Source organism: Puma concolor, chromosome C1, assembly GCF_028749965.1.
Source record: "Puma concolor isolate L17-30 chromosome C1, mPumCon1.1.hap2, whole genome shotgun sequence".
NCBI lineage: Eukaryota > Metazoa > Chordata > Mammalia > Carnivora > Felidae > Puma > Puma concolor.
The window spans coordinates 71,900,258-71,924,067 of record NC_141674.1 but is presented as its reverse complement, the minus strand read 5'-3'; the positions used below and the strand labels follow the sequence as shown (position 1 = coordinate 71,924,067).

The window sequence follows — 23,810 nt, the reverse complement described above, 5'->3', positions numbered from 1 at the left end:
TTCACAGCTCTTCATGCAGAGAACTATATGTTATTCAAGGGTGGTAGCCAAGGTCTCAAAGGTAGTAATGTTAGTTAACAACTCTTGATGATACAAGTCTGAGACTCACAGTTTAGGTGTTTACCTTTTTCCATGGGCCCAAAGCACCTGTCAGGTGGGCAAGTGATGGCTGATCCTCTCTGGTCAGGACATGCTCTAGAGATCTTAGACCCTGAACTGATGTTAGTACAAGACCCTTAAACCTGTCTATCTGAAAGAGAGACTCCCAAAGGGTATATAGAATGGATTCTTCCTGGAAGGATGGCTCAGACTTAGATTCAGCATGCCTATTTTGGATTGAGCCAGACCCATAAAAGAGAGCCCAGGAGGACACTGCAGAATTCTAGACTGACTTTTCCTTAGCTAAACCTAAGAATGTCTCTAGAGGCTACATCTCCCTGAAAATACTTGAAAGTGACTGAATTATCCCTTTAGAAAGATTCCCTCCCTTGACAAATGATCCATTTTGAATGTAGAATAAAGCTGTTTTCAAGGGACTTATTAATGAGAACTTTTTTTTTTAATTCTTCTGTGTAGCATTACCAACAAGATGGCTTCCCAGAGACTGAACTTCGTACATTTATAGCAGAATGCAAAGATCTACCCAATTCTGGAAAATACAGATTAGAAGACGACCCTCCAGGTTCTATATTCTGCTGTTGTAAAAAGTAGCTATCAGACTAATCTGTGCTCTAGAGGGATATATAATATATAGCTGAGTTGGGAAACTGTATGGATATTTTAAGATCAGGCACAGTATATTTGAAGACTATTACTTTGAGCAAACCAATAGCTATAATTTATCAAGAACTATTTATATTTTTAAAAGCAATATTTAATGTCTTTTGCAGCTTTATATTGGGTTTATTTTTTTGAAATTAACTTGGATGAGAGAAGCCACTGGGTTCTTGTTATTTCTTGTTTATTTTGCCATAAGCTTTACAATATGTTCTCTATCCCCCTCTTCAGCTCTTACACTCTTGCTTCCAGCTATTTTTACTGGATTGATTGTGTCATCAGTGGAGAACAATGCCTAGTCTGACTTCATAAAACTCACTAACTCTGGTCTTGACCACTCTCTGGGGTTCATCCCTGAGAGAGAGGGGAAGTGGTTGGTATATATCAGTAATTATTTTATTTTATTTTATTTTATTTTATTTTATTTTATTTTATTATTTTAATTTTATGTTTTATTGGAAAGAGAGAGCAAGCAAGCGAGCACGGGGGGAGAAGGGCAGAGACAGAGAAAGCAAGAATCTTAAGCAGGCTCCATGCTCAGCATGGGGCTCAACTTGGGGTTTGACGTGGGATTATACATGGGGCTTGATGTGGTGCTCAATCCTTGGGATTCTGACCTGAACCAAAATCAAGAGTCGGTAGCTCAACCAACTGAGCCACCCAGGCATCCCTAATCATCGGATTTTAAATTCTTCTCTTGGGGCATCTGGGTGGCTCAGTGGGTTAAGCGTCTGACTCTGGATTTTGACTCAGGTCATGATCTCACAGTTTGTGAGTTCAAGCCCTGCCTCAGGCTCTCTCCAGTCAGTGCAATGCCCTCTTCAAAGATCCTCAGTCAGTCATTCTCTGCCCCTCCCCCACTAGCTCATGCATGTGCTCTCTCTCAAAAATAAATAAACATTAAAGTACTTAAAAAAAAACCTTAAAAAAACAATTATGGTCATAACTTAAAAATAAGTAGAAAATGTATGCCTTAAAAGACGAAGAACAAAGTCTACATTCCTTGGATACTGCTGATTGGAATTTTAGGGATTTTTACAACATGTATCTTTGTTTTGTGTGCTGTTCATTCAAATAGAAATGAACTTAATGATGTGCAATAAAGGTTTTCTCAAAGCAAACTTTTTTGTAAAGAAAACTGATTTGTTAATTTTTAATTTTAAGGGCTAAATGAAGATAGCCTTGAGACACTGAAGTCTTATTATTTAATATAATGAGGATCATAATAATGACTGCAGGCATTGAAATTTGAGGTTTTATAATAAGTATAAGCTATTCTTGCAGTATTTATGGCTTTTAAGAAATGGAAAATCTAAGTCTCTGGATCCCCTGGTGTTTCACTTGCACATTAAAATTTGAGCTACTTGGAGTTCCCTATTGCAACTATTTCTTCCCCTACAGTATTTGATAAGAATTTATTTACTGTTTGTTTTTTTAAATAATGCCTTTATAAAAAAAATAAAATAATGCTTTTAGACCTGTCAGTAATATGTGCATCACCAATTATAGCTATTATGTGCATGTATGTCTTTTCCGCTTTATGAAACGAGGGAAACTTCTCCAGATCGGGAAAGTGATTCAAGGGCAGTGACTGTGAATTAGATCTCTCTCAGTGTAGCAGTGTAGTGAGAATAAAGATTTTGGAAACTCAAAGATCTGAATAGAAATCTTGGATCTACTACAAATTGTGTGGGTGACCTCAGGGCAGCAACTTAAACCTCTCTGAACCCATTTCCTCATTTCAAAAGCAGATGACAGTACACAGAGTGCTGAGTGTTCAGTGAGATAACATGGAAATCAACCTTCGAACCTAGTGGGCACACAGGGTAACTCCTGGCCCCTTGAAGCACAGAGCCCTTGCACATGGTAAATGTTCTTAATAAATGCACTGTTAACAATGAATTTTCTTTTTAACTACCCACTGATAAGTTATTCAGTAGAAATACTGAAGTTTTCTAAAACTTCTACTGAAGTTCTAAAATTTCTACTGGAGTTTTCTAAAACTTCAGTATTTTGGGTAGTTTGCTGATACAAAAAAGTTATTCCAGTTTACAGTCCACTTCTAAAGGGATTGTTGTCCCTGGTGGAGTGCTAGAATTTTGAAGTTAATAGGGCTGTTCCTTCATGGCAAGCTTTTCTTTGAATTAAAGGCTTGGAAATTCTTTACTATAAAAATTGTGTGTGTACATACATACACACACATAATATTTCCTACTTTCCATATACTTCCTCCAACACTCTGCAATCAAGTCACCATCTGCCTTTTTCAAGGGGGTCCACATCCTCCCCACAAGAACACAGAGTTCCATTTCCTCTCGTTTTCTTATAAAAAGGAACCTAACCACACCACCCTTGCACCCACCTGCGGGCACTGTATTAACTGGGTAAACGGGATCTTCCAAGCCTGTCTGCACTCAGTGGGCACCTCGATTAAAGGGACTCTAAGTCATTTTTGCCTTAAAAGCGACTTGCAGAAGAGGGTCAATTATGTATATTTGTTCGCATCATTCTGTCCAATTACATCTACCTGAAGACGCACGTTAAAATTATTACTTGGCAGAATATTCTTTGCCTTCGCTAAACCCAGAAACCTTTACACACTCGCTGATCCAAATCTCCTGGAAGTCGGACTTTCTCTGCTGCTGCTATCACGTGAAAAGAAGGAAGAGGGCTCCCAGGAAAACAGGCTGTTGGCCGGGTGCAAACTGCCAAGTCAATATCACCCAAAGCAGAAACATGACATTTGGACAAATGCCGGAGACCCCCACCTTCTAAGATTCATGCCTGATTTCCCAGGCTGGTTCCCCTACCTTTCGTGCTCTGGGAGGGAAGAGCAGAGGCCGCTGCGAGCGCAGGCTTACAGAGTCCCGACGCTCGGGTCCTGCAAGTCTGTGCCGCCCCTCTGTCCCTCCCGGGGTCACAGGGACACGTACTCCCCGAGCAGGGGGTTCGCTCAAGCTCCCCCACGCGAGCGAAAGGCGATTCGTTTTTCTTTCCCTTGCGCGTCGGTAGTTTTAACATCTCCGAAACATGACTCTTGTCACAGAGTTTTGTGATCGTACACTTCAGAATACAAACACGTTCCAATGAATGAACTTAACCGAATGAGCTTGCCAGTTTATGTAAGGTCCCAGAGGAAAGGACCATGTCTTTCTTATGCTGGTGTCCACAGTACCCAGCACTCGGCTTGGCACTGAGTGTGTCCTGAACGCATCAAAATAGAAATGACTGCAGAAATGCGCAGAATGGGTGCAGAAAACAAGAGGGAGCGAAAAAAGGCTGGGGTCGCGGGGAGCAGGGAGTGCGCGGCCCCGCCGCCTGGGGGCAGTGTGGAGGGCGCGCGGGCGGCACCAGCGCTCCACAGTCGGGTTCCCTTTAGAAGGCGCTTCTCCCTAGCCGGACCTCCCGGCAGACACCCCGGACGCGCAGCGGGCTGGCCGCAGCGCTCAGCACACCTGAGACTCCAGCGCGGGAGCTTGGGGTCGGCACCCCGGGGCCGAGGCAGGTGCAGCCGTCCCACCCTCGGTCTCCTCCTCCTGCCGCACAGGGGCAGCACCATGCTTTCCGGCGTGGAGGCTCTGGACCTGCCGGCGTGGAACGGAGCCTCAGGCCTGTCCTGGGGGCCCCGCCACAGGTTAGTACCCCTGCGGCTCTCGGCTCCCGCCCGCTTGGAGCGTCCTGGGGGCCCCCTGCCTTCCGCGGGCCCTCCCCGGACTGCTTTCCAAATCCTGGGGTCTTCGAGCGTCCCTACTCCGCTGCTTCTCCCACCGCCCCCGCCTGTCTCCGCTAAGCTGCCTCCAGCCCCCCGGGGCTCGGAGAGGCTCTCCGGTTTACACGTGGAAAAAAAAGTACCCCGGGGCCCAGCTCCCAGCTCGCGCTGCCCGGAGGGAAGCAACGCGGCGGAGGTGGTGACTCGGGGGCGGGGCGGGAACGCCTGGCCACGCGCCGCTGGGCTCCCGGCTAGCACTTCAGCCTTGCGGTCCGGCCGACGCGCGGCCGGAGCAGCGCCCCGCCGTCCCCACCCCCGGGCCCGGGTCTGCGGGCCCCGGGGGGCTGCAGGAAGGGTAAGAGAAGGGAGCCCGCCTAGCAGGGCTCCAACTTTAGGGAAGGCGTGCGTGCCCGGGAGGGCTGAGAGGCGTGTGCACTGAACGGGTTTTCCTGCTCGGAATCCCCAAAGCCGTGGAAAGTTTTGAAGGCGGAGACTTGGCCCGGCAGCCTTATCGGTTTCCCCAGGCCGGGACGCGGGAGAGAGGATCAGGTGTTTTCAGGCTAACCGTCAGGTGAGGCGCCTGAGCGGTATCCTTCAGGATGTCGGATTCTGGAGGAACTCTCATCAAATGGATGGCTTTGCTGTTCTAGACTAGAGCTTTCTTGCTGCCTTGGGCGTGCTTATATTAGCTGCTTGCAGTTAGTTAAATAAGGCTGGGCTGTGCCTTCCGGAACAAACAGGCCTTTTCCTCAGGTGGGAGGGTTACAGTGTGGTTAACCCCAATTCCTCTACCTTTATGAAAAGGCGCACAGTTCAGCCGGATGGCGCTGCCGAGGGGCCCCGCCTCCGTGGTCAAAGCCGCCACCACCCAGCTGCGTGGCTGAGCCCGAGCCCGGGGGGTGAGTACCAGCAGGCCTTGGCTCCCCCTCTGCTCACAAAACAAATCCAGTGGTGGCCTTTACATTTTCTCGAAATAGTGGAGAGACTCTCCTGCGTTTCTTGCATGGCGTTCTCAGTATTACAAGCGGACTTATGCTAGCAAGGAAAGCCAGACTTTAAGAGAATTTACTTGATCTCTGGTGGCTGTCCAGATGACTTCAATTCCAAGCAAGCGTGGTGTGTGTGTGTGTGTGTGTGTATATGTGTGTATGTGTGTGTGTATATATATATATATATATATACACACGTGTGTATATATATATACACACATGTGTGTGTATGTGTGTGTGTGTATATATATATATACACATACATACATATATGTTTTTTAAGACCTTTGAAAGGCTAGGTTTGAATTAGAGGACATAACTGTGGTACAACTTTGACGACTGGATACATGCAAATGTTACACCAAAATGACCATCTCTCTTAAATGTCGATTTTTAATGGGGCAGATGGGCAGAAGTGATACATTTCTTCCACTGCCTTAGCTCTAAAAGCCCTGTCCTAAAAGGTGGGGAGCACACGGACTCCGGGTTTCCTTACTGTCTTCTGCGTGGACTGATACACAGGCTTGTGCTTACGGTGGGTGTGATGTATATAATCTGTGTTGTTGTTGTTTGTTTTAAGTCTTTAGTCCGGTATTTTTCTTAGCACGTTTCCTTCACAGCTTAACCATTTGTATCATATCCAGGGAGTATCTCCAGAGGCTCCCATTCTTACACTACAGGACACACACTTGGCCGTGCACACAAATAGCTTTCGAAGGGATTTACATTTGAAATCTGTATATCCTGGTTGTGCAGGACCAGTGGGAAACAGAGGCTTGTGTCATTGTAAACTGAGAATGGAAGAAGGGGTCATCGAGAGAGGGCATGGGAAAGGTGGTCTAGCTGTCAAGATATGAATTCGGATGTTTGATGTTCAAGGGACCGGCTGCATTGTTCTCTGCAGAGGTGGGACGTGGGCTTCACACTTTTGAGAGATGTTCACCACCTCTGTGATGTGCTAACCAAACAGCTCAAGCTGGGGGGAATCCAGTAGCTTCTTCCGTTTGAGTCAACAGTCTCAAGATTTTAGCTCATCTTCCTCTTCATACTTCACATTGCGTCAAATAAGCTCCCACTACCAGAAACTTGCCCTTCTCCTTTAGCAGACCTTCCTTAAACCAGGGCTGTGGCCTGGACGCTTTAAAAACAGACATTGAGGAGGGCACCCGTTGGGATGACCGCTGGGTGTTGTATGGAAACCAATTTGACAATAAATTGTATTTAATATTAAAAGAAAAAAAAAAAAACCAGACACATTTCCCACTTTTCTCCTGAGCGTTGCCATGCAGGGGTCAACATAATGGTGCCAATTTGATTTAATCTCCTACACTTAAAAATCGGTAAATCCTGCAGTGTTTTAGGAGGCCATGTTCTTTTCTCCCAAGGAAGAGCATATTCAAAGTGTTGTTTCTGGAGTGCCTGGGTGGCTCACTTGGTTGAGCATCCAACTTCGGCTCAGGTCATGATCTCACGGTTCGTGAGTTCAAGTCCCACATTGGGCTCTGGGCTGACAGCTCAGAACTTGGATCCTGCTTCGGATTCTGTGTCTCCCTCTCTCTCTGCCCCTCCCCCACTCATGCTCTGTTTCTCTCTCTCTCTCTCTCTCTCAAAAATAAACATTACAAAAATTTAAAAAGTGTTTTTAACAACAGAGTAATAAATATAAGAACTCATAATGAAGCAAGGAGGAAGAGTAATGGAGACAAATTTTGAACAGAATGGCAGAGAATAGAGAACTCAAAGTCAGCAGTGATCATATTCACAAGCTAATCTCTTCAGGCTCAGTCTCTTCACTGATGTGAAGTGAAACCCAGGATAAGACAGTTCTTAAAACTTAGTAGAAAAACAGGTGACTTCTTGTGGCTACAGTTTTCAAAGTAAAATTAGCAGCCAAAGAAAACCCTTTTGGCCATGAAAGATAAAAGTGGGATCTCTCTAGCTGAGGCTGGGCTGTTCTTAGCCACAGCCAGGAGTCTAGGTTCCACATGTGAGTTCTGAAGAATGAGATCACCCTTCAGTGAGCTCTTACATCATGATTATGGGCTTCATAGAGAAAAATTTTATTTCCAGACTTCATTCTTTTTTACTCAAACTGTAATATTCTTTTCAGGATCACATGTTTAAAGCCAGGTTTTGGTTTGTTTACTTGTTTGCTTTGGCAATCATGGCGGGGTGTTGCGCGGGGGGGTGGGGGGGTCCCATTTTCCTTAGATGACCTCTAGCTGAGCTTTCTACTGTGTTTGACCTTAGGCCCCTGCCTCTTTTTCCCTGGTGTGACAAGACAGCTTTGGAGGCGGGGGAGGGAGGTTGCCAATATTCCTGTCCCCTCATTAGGGGGATGGTTTCCTTCCTTCTCCTTTGAAGGTTGTCTTCTGTTATCTCTCCTTGAATACATCTGTCAGGCAATAATTGGTGACTAGTGAAGCCAAAGGTTCTGAAAAATTGTCCTTGCTGTAATTCCAGAAGACCCATAATTTAAATGGTGGGCTTTAAAAAATTATATCACCTAGAGCAGCTAGAGGGAATTGTCACAGATAGGGTGAACCTAGAGATTCCCCAGCTGACACTGAGGTGGGCTTGTCTAAGAATAAGGTAAACTCATTCAGTGGTTTGAGGAGAAAGTGGTTACTTATGGCTTTATGGCTTTTAATTTTCCTTTTCCTTTGGGAGAGTCATTAGCATGACCCCGTTAAATGGGGATTTTGTTGAAATGTTAGAGAAAGCCAAATGTGAAGGCTGCCGTGATTCCTCTCATCTTCTCCACCTGTAAGTGCTTTGGGAAGCCTGTATTGCTAAGAAATGGAGTTTTGCTTTACTTATCTCTGACCTAGAGAGCTGATTGGTCAGGATTTTCAAAGGGGGCGTGACTTGTTCAGAACCAGCACTTTAAAAATGTGCAGCCCTACTTCTGCTTTCTTGCTGGCCAGAGGCAGCAAAGTGGTGATGAGAGGGGATTTTATAGGAACTGGGTGGCATGGTCGGTCGTCTTTAGGGAAATTCCTGAAAGTTGTAGCATGCACATTTTTTATGAGTGGCTCCAGTGGGAAATGAAAAGCCCTACAGTTTTTCTTCTCCAGTGCTTCTCAGGATTAGAATGACCATGTCACTTATGTCCTGAGAGCTATGCTTACACGGTAACCAGAGTTTCTCTCTTTTTCCCCTCCTTCCTTTCCTCCCTCCTTTCTTTCCTCCCTCCTTTCTTTCTCTCCCTTTCTTTCTTTCTTTCTTTCTTTCTTTCTTTCTTTCTTTCTTTCTCTTTCTTTCTTTCCTTCTTTCTTTCCTTCTTTCTTTCCTTCTTTCTTTCTTTCTTTCTTTCTTTCTTTCTTTCTTTCTTTCTTTCTCTTTCTTTCCTTCTTTCCTTCTTCCTTCCTTCCTTCCTTCCTTCCTTCCTTCCTTTCTTTCTCTCTCTCTCTCTTTCTTTCTTTCTTTCTTTCTTTCTTTCCTTCTTTCTTTCTTTCTTTCTTTCTTTCTTTCTTTCTTTCTTTCTTTCTTTCTTTCTTTCTTTCTTTCTTTCTCTTTCCTCCTTGACTTCCTTTTATTGGAAGTCCCACAGCATCAGCTATCTGGATCCATTCCTCTGCCTCCCTCTCTCTCTCAGCACAAACCATGAGAAAATCAGTTCATTATAGGAATTGGAGTGGAAGAAAAAAAACGGATGTATATTGTTGGGATTTTTCTGAAGCCTTCTGCCAGGTTGCCCTGTGACATTCACTCCCTGGGCCAGCCTGGTCATTGCTGTAAACACAGTGAAATTTAGTCTCTGCCTGACTTCCCCACTTTCTATCTCCCACACAAACATCAGGCAGAGAAATACTGGATTACCTGGCATGTGTTATTAGATTCCTTTTTTACATAACTTGTTTTAACTCATGATAACTCAAGAATCCATATGTTAATCGCCAAAAATCAAGAAAATATGGAGGACTTAAAGAAATTTGAGATTATATGTGACACTACTGCAAAAGAGTGCCAAGATTTTTTTTTCCTTTCTGGTTTATGCTCTTCTAGACTTGAAAAATGGAGTCTCAGTATATTTATTTCGTAACTTAAAAGAATTAACAATATGCATAGACATCTTTAGGTCAATACAATGTTTCCAGTAGGGTTACAGTGAACATTTTTGTAGTCATCTTTTTGACCGGCACTTGTTCTAAAAAACTCATACCCCCTTTGAAAACACATTTTGAAGTTCACTCAGTTTTAAGCATTTGTTGTGCAAATCCACAGAGGTTTGATTCCTAGATCACAGATACTCTTCTGGATACCGAGCCTGAGTGCCCTTCAAAGATGTACATTTCCATCAATACAGGCTTGTTCTCAGTTTTGGTAAATGAAACTTAAGATAGATTTTCACCAGTCTGGCTGTTAGTACATTTTCGTTGCTGTTCAATTTTCACTGTTGTGTTCAGATCCTTGGCCTGTTATTACACTAGGTTGTCTTTTTTTTCTTCTCATAACTTGGAGCTGTCTACAGATAATAGGTCATAAACTTCTGGCTGTTTCAATAGATTGCAGACTTTTTCCCCGTTCTGTCTTTTAACGTTTCAAAATCTTAAATGTTTGTGTTAAGATCTGTCAGTCTTTTTCATTGGCTTCTGACATTGGCTTGTGTCATCCTTAGAAAAGTATGTCAAATCATATTTTAAAAAATCTCTCTCAGGCTTCGACCGATTTTATTTTTTAAATGTGTCTAAGTTTTACTTTTGCACTTGGATTCTAGGAGGATTCTCATTTTCTCTCTCCCCAGTGGATTCCAAGTTTTCATGATAACAATTCACTGAAAAGTTGATTCTTTGGAAAGACTTCGGGAATATTAATTGAAACAAAATAGGGTTTCTCTCAGCAAACCAGGCAACTAAATTACCTAAAACACTCTCACATGTCTTGGCCGAGCAAGCCTTTTCAGTATAATTTTAATTCAAAATTTCCTATCAGTGTTTTAGACTCTATATCATTGTTGTTATATTGTTTTTATTATGTTTGTTGCTGTTGTCATTATTATTATTTCATCTTAACAGGTACTGGCCAACGCAACGTTCATATAGTCAAGGTTGTTGTCTCATTCATTGACCCATTTCTTTTTCCTAAAAATTAGTCATCGAACACCTGTTATGTGTTAGGTGCTCTGCCGTATGCTGGGGGATGTAGTGATGACCAAGACCTGGCCTTCAAGAAGTTCTCTTGTAGAGAAGACCAATAAAGAATGTGATCTCAATCATAAAGGAAATTAAGTGCTGAGACAGGCAGTAGGGAAGGATGAGAAGGAGCCAGATGTACAGAGAGTTGGGGGCATAGCAGTAAGACAGGTGAAACAGCAGATGCAAATGGCCAGATCAGGGACTGTTTCAGAGCCAGGAAAGAGGATGTGGGGGAGAGTGGGTATGGGAAGGAGGGGGCAGGAGACTTTTAGGCAATAATAGGAGGGTTGGATTTAGTTTGAAAGCAGGGGGAAGCCACTATGGAGTTTTAAGCAGGGCAGTGATATCTGACTTGTGCTTTTAACGTTACCCCCCAGGGGTGCCTGGGTGGCTCAGTCAGCTGAGCGTGGAACTCTTGATTTCAGCTCAGGTCATGATCCCAGAGTCAGGGGATGGAGCCCCACATCCGGCTCTGTGCTGAGCATGGAGCCTGCTTGAGATTCTCTTTCTCCCTTTGCCCCTCCCCTCATTCTCTTTCTCTAAAATACAAAAATTAAATAAAAATAAAAATAAATTAAAAAAAAAAACATTACCTCTAAGGCTGCAGTGGATAGAGGGAGGTGGGACCAACCCATGATATGCTTTGAAGGAAGACTTGATCAATTGGATGTGTGGATTGAGGAAAAGGAGAAGTCAAATTATGGCTCTGGAGCAAAGTTCCTATACTTTACTACACATTAGAATTACCTGGAAAGCTTATCACAAATCTTGATACTTAGCTCATAACTGGACACCAGTTAGATCCTAATATATAGGGGCTGGAAGCAAGGTGCTGAAACCTTTTAAAAGTCCCCAAATGGGGGTGCCTGGGCGGCTCAGTCAGTTAAGCGTTGGACTTTGGCTCAGGTCATGATCTCACAGTTTATGGGTTCGAGCCCCGTGTCAGACTCTGTGCTGACAACTCGGAGCCTGGACCCTGCCTCGGATTCTGTCTCCCTCTCTTTTTCTGCCCCTCCCCTGTTCATGCTCTTTCTCTTTCTCTCAGTAATAAACAAACATTAAAAATTTTTAAATAAATAATTGTCCCCAAATGCTTCTAGTGTGCAGCCAAGGTGGAAAATCACTGATAGGGGGAGTGGTTACAGCTGAAACATCTGGATAAATGTGTGTAATCACTGTGCTGAGCAGATGGGTGGAGAAGTGGGTGGGGGTTGGTGTGAGAAATCTATTAGACGTGTGGGTGGAGTTTCAAGGAAAAGGTTGGATAAGGGAGTCTGTTCAAGAGAGAGATTTGCTGGAGTTGCAGATGTGAAAGTCCACATCATGTGGGTAGTATTTAAAGCCACAGGACTGGGTCTCGAGAAAGGAGGACAGAGGATAGAAACGCCCTGGACTGTGTCCTGAGGCTCTCTGGCACCCGAAGTCTGATGGAAGAGGAGCCAGCAAAGGAGGCTGAGAAATGCCCAGTGAGGTAGGCAGAAGAACCAGGGGAGTGGGATGTCCTAGAAGCAGAGGGAAGAGGTTGCCCCGGGGTTGTACTGGTCAGCGGTATCAAAGGCGGCCCAGCCACTAAGCTGCAGCCTGAGAAGTGACCATTGGCACCTGCAGCCGGAGAGGGTTCACTGGGGAATAAAAAATGGAAACTAAGGGTTTGCTCTAAAGAGTCTGAAGACCCTGAGGAAAAGAAATGTTGGATTCATCCCATCAGGTAGCTTTACTTGTTTTTTCCTTCTCATTTTAATAACATGACCATTTAGAAGTCTCCCGAATTTATGGACTAGGATTCTGTTGTCGGCCAAATTATCACACATTTCTAAATAAGAGAAATTGTATTTGAAATACTAGTTTATTTGAACATGACATTTTTTTCCCCTTCATTCCTGACTATCTTCCAGGCTGTTACTCCTTTTATTTAAAAATGTTTTATTTATTTGTTGTGGGGAGGGAGGGGCAGAGAGAGAGAGGGAGACAGGATCCCAAGCGGGCTCCTCACTGCCAGCACAGAGCCAGATGTGGGGCTCGAACCCATGAACCATGAGATCATGACCTGAGCTGAAGTCAGATGCTCAACCGACTGAGCCACCCAGGCAATTACTCCTTAAGAAATATTTAATTCAGGGATCAAGAAGGAACACTGGACAGGGGGGTCAGTAAATTGGATTCTTTTGGGGGCAGGTTGCAACCTGAGGGCACCTCAATTGCCTCATTCATAAAATAAGGAGATGGGAACAGATCATCCGCAAGGTAGAGGATTTCAAAGTGGGTGCACATTTGAATAACCTGGGGAGCTTTTTAAAAGCCTCAGTGCCTGGGCCGCACCCACGCCAATTAGGCCAGAATCTCTGTGGATGGAGGCTGGGCTTCAGTGTTCTTCAGGTGCCCCAGGTGACTCAGTGTGTAGCTGAGTTTGCAAACAGTGGCCCTAAGTTCTTCTCTAGCTCTAATATTGAAGTAGTCTATTCTTGGGTCTTAATACATTCCCAACCCTCAACAAACTCAGGAAAAAGGGAAGACTGGATACCAGGTAGGCAATTAGCAGTGTCTGTCAAAGGAGGTCTCAAAATTTACCTTCTGGGCTTCCTTTCACAAGATGGGACTGATGGATACTCTCCATAAAAATGAGGGAGCAAAGGAATTCCAGGAAATGTGGATTCCAATTTGGGAAGGAGGTGAGGGGAATTTCCAAGTTGATGGCCCTGAACAGGAATTAGGAAGCAACCAGTGTAGGTTGGAGCAGGAGGATGAGGCTCCAGGAACGATGAGAAGAAAGAACTGGGAGAAGAAAGAATTTGACGAGTTGCCCACCTTGTTTGATTACCTTGAAGGGAGCTGGCAGATTCAGCCAGAGTTTGGTGATGGAATCCCAGCTGGTCTGTTGAAAACTGAGCAAATGGGGAAAAGGGGCAATTAACTCCAAAAGCTTTTTCTTACAAGGAGGAATATAAAATCACAGTGTACTAGTGGCTCAACTGTGAAACACATTTGCATATTCACTTCAAAAATTCTGAGTATCCAAAAGCTTTATTAAAATTTTATTGAGATGATGAGTGGGGAGGGGACAGGTGTATGCTTGCTGGTGGGTGGGGGACAGATATAAGAGCTAAAATCATCTTTTCCATGGGAGGATGTAGATTGATAATATCTAAAAGAGAAATAAATAGTGGGGCAGCATTATTTAGAAATATTAAAGTAAATAACTGAAAAGAAACATAAAAGAATTTGCCTCTAAGGAGCAGAAATCAGGGGTGGGTTTGTTACATAGTTCCTTTAAAATTATGTAGATGAGGGGTGCCTGGGTGGCTCACTCGGTTAAGCGTCCGACTTCGTATTATAGAATAAATGCAAAGGAAGCCATAAGTGGGATTTAGGCAATATTGACATGATACAGTTTATACTTTAAAAAGCCCACCCTGTGCATCAATCTGATATTATATCTCTGGATGGGATGTCGTATGAAGTATACAATGTCATCTATGATATATTCCAGGCAAAAATGTTTAACTTGAGTCTATCAAACCTTTGCACCTAACAAACAACTTGGCATCATGATCTCACCTTTGGTGAGCTGGAGCCCCGCGTTGGGCTCTGTGCTGACAGCTCAGAGCCTGGAGCCTGCTTCAGATTCGGTCTCCCTCTTTCTCTGCCCTTCTCCTGCTCACACTCTCTCTTTCTCAAAAATAAATAAACATTAAAACAATAAAATAAAATTATGTAGATGATTAAGTTTGGCGGGGGAAAGATGACATTGGGGAGGTAGGTGGGACCAGACAATGCAGAGCTATATAGATGTACTTACTGTTACCTGTGCTAAGGGTACAGGAAGGATAGATTTGGGAAGTGGTTCACCTGCTTCTGCGGTCCCATCCTGTGTGACTAGTAAGAGATCGTTGTGAATTAAGAAAACTATTCTGTTCTAGTGCCACTGCATCAAAACAAGATACCTCAACAGGGATGTCTGTCAGGATCTTGGGGAACAAACACCAGTTTCTCCCAAGCTAAGGAGTTTGTAATATCAGCAGTGGTAACACAAGAACATCCACATCTATGGTGGTGGTGTGGTTGGAGCTCTGAAACACTGGAGAAGTAGTCCCAAATATTTTCTTTTAATGTTTATTTATTTTTGAGACAGAGACAGAGCATGAGCAGGGGAGGGGCAGAGAGAGAGGGAGACACAGAATCTGAAATAGGCTCCAGGCTCAGAGCTGTCAGCACAGAGCCAGACGCGGGGCTCGAACTCACGAACTGTGAGATCATGACTTGAGCCGACCTCGGACGCTTAACCCATGGAGCCACCCAGGCACCCCTCCAAATATTTTTGACAATTCCCCCCATCAGTTAAAAGAACATCCCCCCTCTCTGAATGTATGTTTGTATATTGTTTGTAGAACCATATTCTATAAAACAGGTAAAGCGAACATTTTAAAGGGTGAGATAGGATATTAAAATAAATTGCTAGGGGCGCCTGGGTGGCGCAGTCGGTTAAGCGTCCGACTTCAGCCAGGTCACGATCTCGCGGTCCGTGGGTTGGAGCCCCGCGTCAGGCTCTGGGCTGATGGCTCGGAGCCTGGAGCCTGTGTCCGATTCTGTGTCTCCCTCTCTCTCTGCCCCTCCCCCGTTCATGCTCTGTCTCTCTCTGTCCCAAAAATAAATAAACGTTGAAAAAAAAAATTTTTTTTAAATAAAAAATAAAATAAATTGCTAAATGCAGTGCTTTACATCATTATGACTTCATAGTGTCATTACCTAATAACTTGGGGTATAACACATACATTTAACAATAGTAGCTTTGGCCAATATTTTGAATAGTTTTCTTGATAAATCTGTTTCTTTTTTCCAACTTCTTTTCAGATCATATTTGTTTTTGAAAACATTTTTTAATGTTTATTTATTTTTGAGAGAGTGCGCAAATGGGGGAAGGGCAGAGAGAGAGGGAGACACAGAATCCAAAGCAGACTCTCGGCTCTGGGCTGTCAGCACAGAGCCTGACGCGGGGCTTGTGAACCGTGAGATCCCTGAGATCATGACCTGAGCTGAAGTCGGACGCTTAACTGACTAAGCCACCTAGGCACCCCTTTCATCTTTTTTGAACTCATGGAAAACAAAGTTTATATTAGGAGAGTATTTGTGTCTTCATTTTCTTGATGCTAATGTAGGCCCTCATTGGTTCCAGCGAGTCTCATTTTTTTTGTAAGAATCTTTATGTCTCTTGCCCACCTTGTGAGGGTTGACTAAACTGGATAATATACTCCAAAAATGCTTAAATGGGCTCACCTAAACCTTAAGTGGTAGGAATATGCTGAAAACCAGTGAGGCCACCAACATCAACCCCCTACTTTGGGATCTTGCTTTCTCCCCCCCCCCCCCCCCCCCCCGCCCAGGTTGCCTTGCATACCTACGTGAAACACAGGCATTCTGGCCAAGTGAGGGCAGCTTGGGTATGATACATAATAATCCATATGATAAAACTCATAAATTTAGCGGTGCCTGGGTGGTTCAGTCGGTTAAGCGTCCGACTTTGGCTCAGGTTATGATCTCACAGTTTGTGAGTTCGAGCCCCATATAGGGCTCTGTGCTGTCAGTACAGAGCCCGCTTTGGATCCTCTGATCCCCTTTCTCTCTCTCTGCCCCTCCCTGACTTGTTCTCTCTCTCTTTCTCTGTCTCAAAAATAAAATGTGTAAGATTGTAAATCTGCTCTCTTTGCTAGGTTAATACAGTTAGTATTAAAATGTGTAAAATTGTAAATCTTAACTTCTCTCTTTGCTAGGTTAATACAGTTAGTAGCCCTAACCCTTTCTTCTCACATACCAGTGAATAGTCCCTTGTGTGCACGCACCCCTCTTTGGAGGCCACTGTAATAGAAAACAATCTTTCATACCTCTTTTTGAGTAGGGTAAGGGTCATGCAAACTGAAAAACTAGCGGCCTGGGCTGGTTAGCTTATTTGCTGAGCCGATCATGGTAATGGGAACAAGGTACCATCACTGAACTTTGTGTGTGTATTTTTCTGAGGCAAAGGCCAAGAGCCTTCGCGGGTTCTCACACGGGGTTATGACCCCAGCGAGGTTAAGAATTGCTGGTACCTTGTTTTCTTTTGCTTTTTAAAAAAACTTCAAGCTTCCATAGACTTTCTTAGTCATTGATTTGTTAAAGCTGGAATTGCCCTCGGACACATGATAGCCTTAAAATTAGGGGACATCACACAGTCTTGAGCATCTGAGGGAAGAGTAGGTTTTCTTAATAACAGACGGGAGCTTTGATGTGCTTCTTCTCTGACTTCTCACCCGTAGCACTAAGACTCAGGCTTCTTTCTCTCCTGAGTCCTCTTTAGTTTTCCATTCTAGCCCATCGTGTGGGTGAATTTCCATTCTATTCTAGATTTTGTCTTTATGCTCACCAATATGGTGCTTTTTTCCTCTGCTATTTTGGTCTCTAACAGTGCCACTTATTAAGCTTAAATAATCCAGATCGTGCATTTCCTATAGTTTAGTGAAACATAAATAATTCATGAGTCATGATTACTCTTATTTATTTCATGCAATTTCACTTTCACAAACCCACAGTTGGTGGGTCAGAGTGCGATCTTCACTGATTTCTCTTCCTTGACTGATTTCATGGTGCAATTTCTCGTCCCCTGAATTGCGTTATGAGTTGTGAGTCCCACTCTCTGTCCTTTTCTCAACCTGTTGCTGATTTTCATCATTTGTGATAGAGCTTGCAGTGTTTTTCCTGCTGACTTAACTCTTGCTTGGACAGTTGTGATCGCGGCTTCAGGCTTCCTGTACCAAACACCCAGCCTGAGCACAGGAGGGTGTTGGATGATTAAGTGGCAAATGCAGGGATGTTTTGGTCTTGTGATATTGTCTTGCCTCTTTTGTGTTTTTAGTTTTCCTTCTTTTTCACTTTGCATTGGTTGTTTGTTTGACACCATTATATTTCTGTTATAGTATGTCCAGTTGTATCTGAGTGTGTATTTAATACCCTTCACCGAACAGGGAACTAGGGCAGATCTACAAATTGGGAAGAGGGGTGCAAGGAAAAGCTCTCAGAAAAGTAAAGTTTAGAAAGCTTGTACATTTACATTATTCTTGAGATTCTAGAATTTTTAAGCCAAAATATCATCACCTTTTCTTCCAAACTTCAGATGTTATTTCTAAACCTAAGTTGGACTTTTTTTTTTTTTAAGTTTATTTATTTATTTTGAGAGGGAAAGAGAGAAACAGACCATGCGAGCTGGGGAGGGACAGAGAGAGAGAGAGAGAGAGAGAGAGAGAGAGAGAGAGAAAGAGAGAATCCCAAGCAGGCTCCATGCCGCCAGCACAGACCTGGATTCGGGGCTTGATCTCACGAACTGTGAGACCACGACCTGAGCCAAAATCAAGAGTCAGACACTCAACTGACTAAGCCACCCAGGAGCCCCAAGTTGGACTGACTAAAAACAGCCATCTCATCCTGTAGCTTTATTATTCACATTAATTTTTTTTTTCTGTATTTCTAGCATTCTATCCTCTGTTGATTACATTTGGCTAGTACTATTCTTTATTTCACCAGGTGGCTCAGTATGCCTGAGGGGGAAGTTCTTCATGCTAGCGTTTTCATTTTTCTTTTTATCCTTCACATTGCTAGAAGTCTTACAACTGCTCTGTAAGCAAAAAACTTCTGGATGGGTGGAGTAATGTCAATAATTTAACACAATAAGTGATTCTGATGTCTGTTATCTCTCTCTTTTTTTTTTTTTTTTTTTTTTTTTTGCCTGTGACTTATTTTCTTAATAAGGTTTCTTAGGGTAATGTTAAAGTCAGTTACCATTTTTTGAACATTTAATGGCCATGTAGTCAAAGAAACCAGCAGCTGAAAGATTTGTTTGAAGCCACTTGAAGCAATTGGGGCACTGCGTTCTCTCTGTTCCCGGGGTGCTCAATGGAGATTTCACTTACAGCAGGGAACACATTTTATGGTACTTGTATGTGTTCATCTCTTTCCCTTCCATGGAACTGAGCTCTTGGAAGGCAGGAAAATGTCTCTGGCAGAGCTGGGCCCACAAGGCGTTCAGCGAGTATTTGACCTAATGCCCTGTGTTTCACACCACTGTTTTCAAGAAGACCACATCTTTCATCAGCATGGTGTTTCTCACACTAGAGGCCAGGGGTGTATGTGGGAGAGGAGTTTCCATGCCGCCTTCTGAGGGTTTATCACAACTTTTCAGATGCCCCTTTTCGTTTAATTAAATGAAAAACAAATGACTGTGAATCATCAGGATGAATACGTTACCAACATGGTTCTGCTAAAGCAATGGTGGTTAACTCTAAATTCAGCACTGCTCAGACAGGCCCACGAAAACTTCTTCTGGTGTGTTCCAGGGGTCTGAAGGTTCATGGTGGAGGATGAGCTGTCAGGATACCACTTTCTTCTTGGAAATGCCTCCCTCGGTGCTCTTTGTCAGGCATCCCTGTGGCACTTACCCCTCTGTGTGTTATGATGGATTTCCCTCTGGCTCTGTGTCCCCCTCTTCCAGAGTTAGCCAATTTCCACAGTGCTTTCACACTATGGTGCAACACTCACTGAGCTATGGGATAACCTGGGAATACGCGTTCATAAGTCTTTCTCTCTTACTGGACACTGAACATCAGCAGTTCGGGGAACCTCTCCAGCTTTGAGTCCCGAGTACCCAGCTCTCCCAGCACAGTGCATGGTAAGGTGGTCAGATCGAGTCCCGAGGTAACTAGAATGGATGCAGGCAAACACATTTTAAAGGTCTCCTCATTGTTTTGAGATGAGACTCATGTGGTCATTGATTCTTCATTTCTGAAAGTATTTTTTGGTTTCCCCAAGTTGGTCTTAGAGGTATTTGTACCTAATCTTGTCTTTCAATATGCTGAGCATGAGTCTTCTAACCCATGTCTGATTCTGATATACTTGGCTCTGTTTCAGCTCCCTGTTTCTTTTTCTTTCTTTCTTTCTTTTTTTAAACATTTTTATTTATTTTTGAGACACAGAGTCAGAATGAGCATGAGCAGGGGAGAGGGAGACGCAGAATCCAAAGCAGGCTTCAGGCTCTGAGCTGTCAGTGCAGAACCCGACGTGGAGCTCAGACTCATGGACCCTGAGATCATGACCTGAGCCAAAGTCAGATGCCCAAATGACTGAGCCACCCAGGAACCCCTCTGCTCCCTGTTTCTAAGTAGGCTGTTCCATATTGCTTGGTTTCCTCATGTGCTTGGTTATGTCTTACTCCCAGCTGATGGATGTGTTTTCCAAGTTATTTGTTAGAGTGCCCAAGTCCTAGGATGAACCTCCGGAGAAGTCTGTGTGAGTTTGCTGGGAGACGGAGGGCAGTTTCAGTCTGAAACCAAGCAAGCTTGGTTTGATGTTCTCTGGCTCATCCAGGTGTGAGGCTCAAAAGGCTGTGTTGTGGACATCATTTCTCAGGATGGGCCCATTTCTTAAATTTCCTTTTCTTTTATTTGAAACTACTTTGGCCTTTTCTGTAGTGCTCTAAGCTTGGGGACAGGTAGTTTTAATGCTAGTTATTTTTCTGATAAGGTGGTAGCACTTTGAGACCCCTGTCTACATCTGAGGAGGATCTCCTAGCAGGTCTTGGATGGATTTTGGGCCTTGAATCCTGGCTCCTTCACTCCCCTTTCCCAGGGCTGCAGACTGAAGCCTCAGTACATGTGCCCGCATTTCTCCAGGTTCTCCCCAAGACTAGACCAGGCGTTCCTTGCTCTTAAAAATTTTTAAGTGTTCTGAGAACCATTTTACAAGTTTACAGGTTTAGAAACTTTATTACAAGTTTTTTTTTAATTTAAATATATTTGACATATATCATTGTACAGATTTCAGGTGTTCAGCATGTTGATTTGTTGCATGTATATATTGTAATATAATGGCCACCATAGCAATAGTTAGCTCCTCTGTCCCTCACAGAATTATCATTTCTTTAAAAAAAAAATTTTTTTTTTTACATTTATTTATTTTTAAGGGACAGAGAGAGACAGAGCACAAGTGCGGGAGGGGCAGAGAGAGAAGGAGACACAGAATCCGAAGCAGGCTCCAGACTCTGAGCTGTCAGCACAGAGCCCCATGCAGGGCTCGAACTCACAAACTGCGAGATCATGACCTGAGCCGAAGTCGGACGGTTAACTGACTGAGCCACCCAGGCGCCCCTATCATTTCTTTTTTGTGGTGGGAATAATTGGAAGATCTAGTCTGTTAGCAAGTTTGATGTTTATAATACAGCATTACTGTTTATATTCACTATATCATGCGTTAGATCTCTAGGACTTATTGTTCTAATTCTTCAGTCTTTTACAGGTACTTCCTCTAACTTCCCACACCCCCCAAAAGAAATATGTATTTTATCCAGCATCTGACTTCTCTCTCTTCTTTTTCTTTCCCTTTCTTTCTAACGTCCTTCTTCCTCCCCTTCCTTTCTTTTTCCTTTCCCCTTTCTTACATTCTTCCTCCTTCTTTTCCTTCCTTCCTTCCTTCCTTCCTTCCTTCCTTCCTTCCTTCCTTCCTTCCTTCCTTCCTTCCTTTTTTCCCTTCCTTCTGCCCAGCAGGTGAATTATGAATAACCTAGCCTACTATTTCTGGAAATAGAAGGTCTAAAAATCAATTTAAAAATAGAAAATTATTAACTGAGTATAAGCCTTAAATGGTCTTAATATAAGCCTTAAAATAGTCTTTCCTTTTTAGTCTTCTTTAAAACTTGTTAATTGGGGTAGATAATGTAGATCTGAAGTCAGTATAAAAATAGGTCATTCAGATATTTCAGGTGAAAAGATGCCCGCAAATGACCCCCAAGTATAGAAACTTCCCTAGAGATGAGTACCTTGAGTGATTGGCTGAACTTAGTAAAATTTATTCATTAAATTTACCATCAAGACACTTCCTGTTGTGAGAAACAGAAGTCTAACTTAAACTAGCTTAAGCCCCAAAGAGTATTTATTAGCTCAAATTGAAAGTCTTGAGATGAATGGCTTCAGGTACAGCTGGATCAAGGAACTCAAGTATTGCCATTAGGCTTAGTGTCTATCTTTTGTCTGTTCTGTGTTAGCTTCACTCTCTGACTTGCTCTCTTGTGATGGCAAGGTGGCTTTCACAGACTCCAGACTCACAGCCTTTGCTCTAAGTCTATGATCTGCAAACTTTGTTGATTATATATCCAATGGTAAAAGTTAAGCACATGTTCTCCATGTGTTTATGTTTATTTATAAATTATATGCCATTATATACCACTGTTATTCCATGTTGTATTAATTATTAGTAGAGTTCAGTTTTTTTTTTTTTTTTTTTAAGGTAAAGAATAAAATAGGGGCACCTGGCTGGGTCAGTAGAGCATATGACTCTTGATCTCAGGGTAGTGAGTTTGAGCCGCACGTTGGGTGTAGAGTTTATGTAAAATAAAAGATTAAAGTATAAAACACATTTAAAAAAAGAAAGAATAAAATAGAAGTACTAATACTTTCTATACTGCCAGTGGATTGTTTTGCACGCCCCAATTCGACAACGACTTAGTGGAAGGATGGCGTTTCTCCCATCAGATATAATCACAGTCTTGTGACCATAACTCATTGGTTCTTTTTGGCCTAGCTTGAGTCACATGCCCATTTCTGAGCCCACTGTCCTCAAAATAGTAAAAGAAAACTTTACTAATGTAAGGTGACACAAATAATTGACTAGGCATAAACAGATACTATTTTAACTTTTTAAAGGTATCTACGTTTTGAATCTTATACTCACTGCTATATAATCAAAAGAAGGGGCATAATCATTGAGTACAGCATTATAGAACAAAGATTCTCTATTTTCATGGCAATATAATTCTTGCTAAATTTCTGTGGTTTCATACCTGGAGTATCATGAAACTATCCCATCTAGTTTTTGTTAGTATTCCAGTGACAGGTGAATGCTATATGTTGAGAGGTAGGAATTGATGAGTCTTGCAAATAAAATCCTGTTCTTACAAATTTTTTGAGAATGGCTATTTTGAACAAGATGAAAAACTATGTGGAAAGGCAGGTGAGAGAGGGTCCTGAATAATTTTCAGATTTCTGAAGAGAAAAGGAGGTTACTGTTTGGAGAGAGAATTTTGCTTGTAAGAATGGGTAAAGAACACGAATGGAAAGCATTATTCAGAAACTGTCTGATGAACAAGATGTTCTGCTAATTTAAAAATTGGTCTTGTGTGGCAGAAATGCAATGGCTCATCTTGATTCTGAGGTGAAAGAGGAGTGTCTGCGGGAAGACCTGAAGTTTTATTTCATGAACCCTTGTGAAAAATACCGAGCCCGACACCAGATCCCATGGAAGCTGGGACTGCAGATTTTGAAGATAGCCATGGTCACCACGCAGGTAATTCACATTATCAGTTTGTTCGGGGATTTTTTTTTTTTTCCCCTTACCACAAGGTGAAACAGTTTTCAGGTGTTCCGCCTTTAACTTTTGTTCTGAAAAGTCCACACTCAAGTTCATAAAACTGTAAAATTATGTTGACTCTGGAGGGCAGAGGGTAGGTTGAAGTTCAGTTTTGATGAGGACCGTGTTTTAGTAAGGGATTATGAGGTAAATACAGATAAATCATAGATCTGTATAGAATAGTAGACCTGTATGTCTGTGGGGGGTGGGGGTGGAGTTCTGTATCCGAGTGAAGCACGTAGACTGGCAAAATCTGCTCAATCCCAGGTGATGGTGTCCTTCGAATTTCTCATCTTCATTCAAATACACTTTTGAAATCCGCATTTTTGACTGTTCTGTGTTGGGATTTATCAGAACACTGTCTCCCTTCCATCAGTAGCTAAGTGCTTTAAGTAAACGCTTACCCACCTCCACCCCATCTAGCAGGAGCACACAAAGGCTACACACTGGGATCTTCTGTTGAGTTTCATATTTTTTTAAGTTATTTATTTTTGAGAAAGAGAGAGAGAAGCCCAAGCAGGCTCTGGACTGTCAGCACAGAGCCTGATGCAGGGCTCAAATTCACGAACCGTGAGATCATGACCTGAGCTGAAATTAAGAGGCAGACGCTTAACCAACTGAGCCACCCAGGCGCCCTTATATCCTTGAGACTTAATCACCAGCATCACTACAGCCATCAAAGTTGTCATCTAGTTTTTGAGACTGTGGTTTGGAACCAGTTTTTTTTTTTTTTGGGGGGGGGGCGGCCTCTCTAGGTAACTACATTTAAAATGCATACCC

At 43.0% G+C, this 23,810-nt stretch overlaps 2 protein-coding genes across 4 annotated transcripts in view; both read left to right on the top strand.

The window, feature by feature from the left end:
* Nucleotides 1–1,898, top strand: part of MCOLN3 (mucolipin TRP cation channel 3) — a 28,612-nt gene extending 26,714 nt beyond the window's left edge. For both annotated transcript variants that reach the window (XM_086717433.1, XM_025934891.2), the window contains exon 12: nt 577–1,898. In XM_086717433.1, the coding sequence (XP_086573559.1) occupies nt 577–711 (135 nt within the window). In that variant the 3' untranslated portion in view covers nt 712–1,898. The remainder of the gene's footprint in view (nt 1–576) is intronic.
* A 2,250-nt stretch (nt 1,899–4,148) lies between these two features.
* The window catches only part of MCOLN2 (mucolipin TRP cation channel 2), a 57,961-nt gene continuing 38,299 nt past the window's right edge, over nt 4,149–23,810 (top strand). The window contains exons 1-2 of one of the 2 annotated variants that reach the window (XM_086717431.1): nt 4,149–4,411; nt 22,808–22,967. In XM_086717431.1, the coding sequence (XP_086573557.1) occupies nt 4,335–4,411; nt 22,808–22,967 (237 nt within the window). In that variant the 5' untranslated portion in view covers nt 4,149–4,334. Of the gene's footprint in view, nt 4,412–4,902; nt 5,058–22,807; nt 22,968–23,810 lie in introns of those variants that run through there. The other variant, XM_086717432.1, reaches the window with a different exon arrangement.